The sequence below is a fragment of the Garra rufa genome, chromosome 5, assembly GCF_049309525.1.
Source record: "Garra rufa chromosome 5, GarRuf1.0, whole genome shotgun sequence".
In the NCBI taxonomy this organism is placed as follows: Eukaryota; Metazoa; Chordata; class Actinopteri; order Cypriniformes; family Cyprinidae; genus Garra; species Garra rufa.
Window position 1 is genome coordinate 11,762,755 of NC_133365.1, and position 3,827 is coordinate 11,766,581.

Here is a 3,827-nt window from a genome sequence, read left to right on the forward strand (position 1 = left end):
AGCCATATGGTTGGTTATCTACTCCTCGACTTCCCGCCGCTGAGCCTGACTGACTCTTATAGCCCACTGCACAACGTTAAACGTAAGTCCTATTCAATTCATACTAAAGCTAACAGTAAACTGTCTATTTTAGACACGCACTTGTTAAATAAGTGCTCAACCACGAAGAATCATATAAAGACCAGTCATCCAAAACCGCTTCTAACACGAATGTGTTATTCAGGGCCTATCTTTCCACCTTAGATTTGGGATGCAGAGGCCCATAATCAGCCCCATTATACCCGCCGGTGTTGATCTACACGAGTTAGTTTTGGTTGAACTAACAAATTATGCAGTTTAATGTCGTCCATTCCAGTATGTGGAGGCAAATCGGTGATGCTAAGTCATTATTGATCGGGGAAGCCTCAAATCTGTCTCTTACTTGATGGATTTCGACCAAGGTGACAATCCTCGTGCCCAGCGATCGGTGGAAGAGATGCTGCTGGCAGTTTGTAAAATCAATGCAAAATTCATATAGGCTAGATTTAAAAAAAAAAGGAAAAAAAAAAACATCGAAAGGTGTATGTAGCATGTAGGAAATATGTGTAGCAGTTTTTTACAGGATTTAATTTAGTACTTTTTGAGACCCACTTGCTCTTCTAAAATAAACACGTATTTCCACATTTATAATTGAAATACTGGGAATATCAGGGAATGTCACTATTGCATTCTAGGCCGGAGAAACTCGGAAATTAAATAAAATCTTAAAATAACCCCTACTGTCTGTCCTCATGTTTTTTTCTCACCCATAACGATATGATTCAGAATTGTTAGTAAATAAACTATTACAATTGATGACTCAACCTTTTAAATAATTCGGAATCATTGAAATTATTTGTTCTGAGGAATTGCTGGAGTATGTTTTTGCCTAGAAACAACATTGTGACTCCTGTGCATTTATCACACATGCAGCTAATATAGAGTATATGGCATTTTTGTTATTTAGATAATTTTTGGATTATTATTTGCACCCTCAGTTACCCGGATGTACAGCCACATTGGAGATACTCTGATGTAAACAACAGCATGGATTGCATGGTTAATGTACTACTGAATACGTTGCTCTGCTAATTTATGTTGTCTAAACCACGGGGGAAAAAAACATAATATAGAGAAGGACTTAGTAAGCAGAAAAGGGCGCAATATTTTGGTTTGGACAACCACAAACCCCTTTTGTTTCCCAGACAACTTTTTGTAAGCTTCTCCTTGATTTGTTATAACTTTTGGCAGTCTCCGCAAGTTTTTCCTGGTCTGACCAATTAGTACAGCCCAAAACATGACAATAATTGGCCATTTTCAACATCAATAATCAGCAAAATAGCTTTACTAGGTTCAGTGGCATACATTTAATATGGCAGATTCATGATGCATTGTTGTGAAAACCCTCTATTTATGTATTTAACATTTACATTTTCAAACACTTGAAGACAATTCCATTAAATTCTGGGATGTAGCAGCTAGTATAAAGCACAGGTTTTCACATCAAAGGCCCCTTGGTAAATGGAGATTGAGCACGGACCCCTTGTTATATATATATATGACATTAGCTGAGCATGTCTGGAAAAATGTGTAATCACCACTGAAATGAAGCTCCATAAGTGTCCTTGAGGGGGCAGTGTTGAATTATATTTTACATGAAAGTGTACTTGTTTGTGTTCAGCAGCATGCCTAAGTCTAAAGAAGTGCTGTCTTCCTCTTCGGGTAGTGAATCAGACAGTGATACAGAAACAAAGGTGAGTTTATGCTTTCTGACTTTCATTTAACTAGAGAGAGAGAGATATTTTGTACTTATTTGAATTTGAAAATGTGCTGCAGGCATGAAAGGTCAGGTGTGTTTGGTTTTGTCTCCTTATTTCTTCCCAAGGCCAAAAGAAAGAAGGCAAGTGCTCCTGAAAAGCCTGCTAAAAAACAGAAAAGTGGAGAGACCTCCAAACCGAGCGGCTCTGCTAAAAGTGACAAAAACAATGAGGATAACATGTTCCAGGTTGAGTTTTTGAGTTTGACTGTAATTGACTGTACATTGTATCATATATATATATACCTGCTTACCAAATGAATAAATGCATGGACATCATAGTGCATTAAAATAAAGAAAACAAATCTTGCTGACAATAGGGTTAGTTCACCCAAAAATTAAAATTCAGCCAGTAATTACTCACCCTCATGTCGTTCCAAACCCGTAAGACCTTCTTTCATCTTCAGAACACAAATGAAGATATTTTTGATGAAATCCATAATGAAAGCCATTACCATATTCAAGGCCCAGAAAGGTAGTAAGGACATTGTTAAAATACTCCATGTGATATCAGTGGTTCAACCATAATGTTACGAAGCTATGATCTCTTTAACATACATTATTGAGCTCTAATGCAACTTCAATTCTCCCTTAGAATTATGTTTAGTTGTAACATGTCTCTCATTGGGTTCTGGTTTATGTAAGGGCAAAAACCTGTAAAATCTTTGTAAATGTTCAATAGAACTCCTACAGAATACTAGTAACCAGCAATTTCTTCTGTTTTAGTGTCTTATGTTTAAGTGTTTTACTGTAATAATAAAAGTGTAGTATGCTTTGTTAAATAAGAGCTATTATCTACTGTCCATGCTGACTCATTCATGTTCTGATATGTGACAGATTGGAAAGCTGAGATACGTCAGTGTCAGGGATTTCAAAGGCAAGGTTTTGATTGACATTCGAGAGTACTGGATGGACCAAGCTGGTGAGATGAAGCCTGGAAAGAAAGGTAATTATGTTTTCTCCAATTTATTGGATGTATTTTGGTGTCCTTCTCCTTTAACCTTTTAGTCAAACAAATATCTTTAAGTGCAGGTAATATGTTTTCTTTTGATTACTGTGCCATAGTTGTTTTGTTCCATCAATTGTATTGAATTACCCTTAGGCATTTCATTGAATCCTGAGCAGTGGAATCAGCTGAAGGAACAAATGTCGGACATCGATGATGCAGTTAGGAGAATTTAAGAGCTGTTTTCGCAGTGAATGGTTGTCTGGTTCCTTTTAGAGTTCCATATTTTGGTACATGGGGACTTTAACAAAATGTTTCCTGTTTCCACTTGTGCTATATGTATGCTGGTAAATTTGAGAAGACTTCTTTTGTTTTGTTATTGTTCATTTCCAACTGTCTGCTGTTAAATGTTCATGTGTGAATAGTAAGTCTTGACCGGGTGATTGTTGTTTTAATAGTACAATAGTTGCATTGTTCTCATATTCTGCCTACATAATAAAGGCTTTTTTGGTTTGGAGTCTTTAGTCTGTCTTTTTGGTTGAGTATAAAATTATTAACCATGTTATGATGTTTTGTTCCCTATATTAAAGTACATTTTTAAACTGAAAGTTGTTGTGATTCTGACAATAAACAGAGCAGTAATGGATGACCTAAAATGAAGGCGTTTGGCACTTTATGATGCTTGTTGTGTCCAGTCCTGAGTGCTTGTGTGTAATTTGCTCGCCTTCGCGTGGGAGCAGGAATTATAATGGTCCGTACACCCACTCAAACATAGACCAGACTCCGGAATAAAAACAGCCCTTTCACTTGACTGTCCAGAAGAGCCATCTTGCATCAATTGCATTTGCTGTCTAAATTAAATCACTCTTAAATCATGGTAGCCACTGTATTGCCAGCACGTCTTTGAGACAATATGGTTTATGGTGTTGCGTGCAAAGCAAGCATTATTGGGGTAGTTTCTGTAAGAGGTAACCACAGTGCAAGCACATTTTTTGGAGATGCAGTGGTTCATACTGCGAATAAACGTTAAGAAAATTAATTTACTTT

At 36.8% G+C, this 3,827-nt stretch overlaps 1 protein-coding gene across 2 annotated transcripts; it reads left to right on the top strand.

Annotated features, from left to right (window-relative positions):
• sub1b (SUB1 regulator of transcription b) lies at nt 1-3,297 on the top strand. Of its 2 annotated transcripts, none has more exons than XM_073841030.1 (5): nt 1-82; nt 1,703-1,772; nt 1,904-2,023; nt 2,672-2,780; nt 2,937-3,297. In XM_073841030.1, the coding sequence occupies exons 2-5, from the start codon at nt 1,704-1,706 to the stop codon at nt 3,014-3,016; spliced, it is 378 nt and encodes a 125-aa protein (XP_073697131.1). In that variant the 5' UTR covers nt 1-82; nt 1,703; the 3' UTR covers nt 3,017-3,297. The 2 variants fall into 2 exon arrangements, with proteins under 2 accessions (XP_073697131.1, XP_073697132.1); XM_073841031.1 differs by having other exon boundaries at nt 11-82; nt 1,700-1,772.
• The last annotated feature ends 530 nt before the right edge of the window (nt 3,298-3,827 follow it).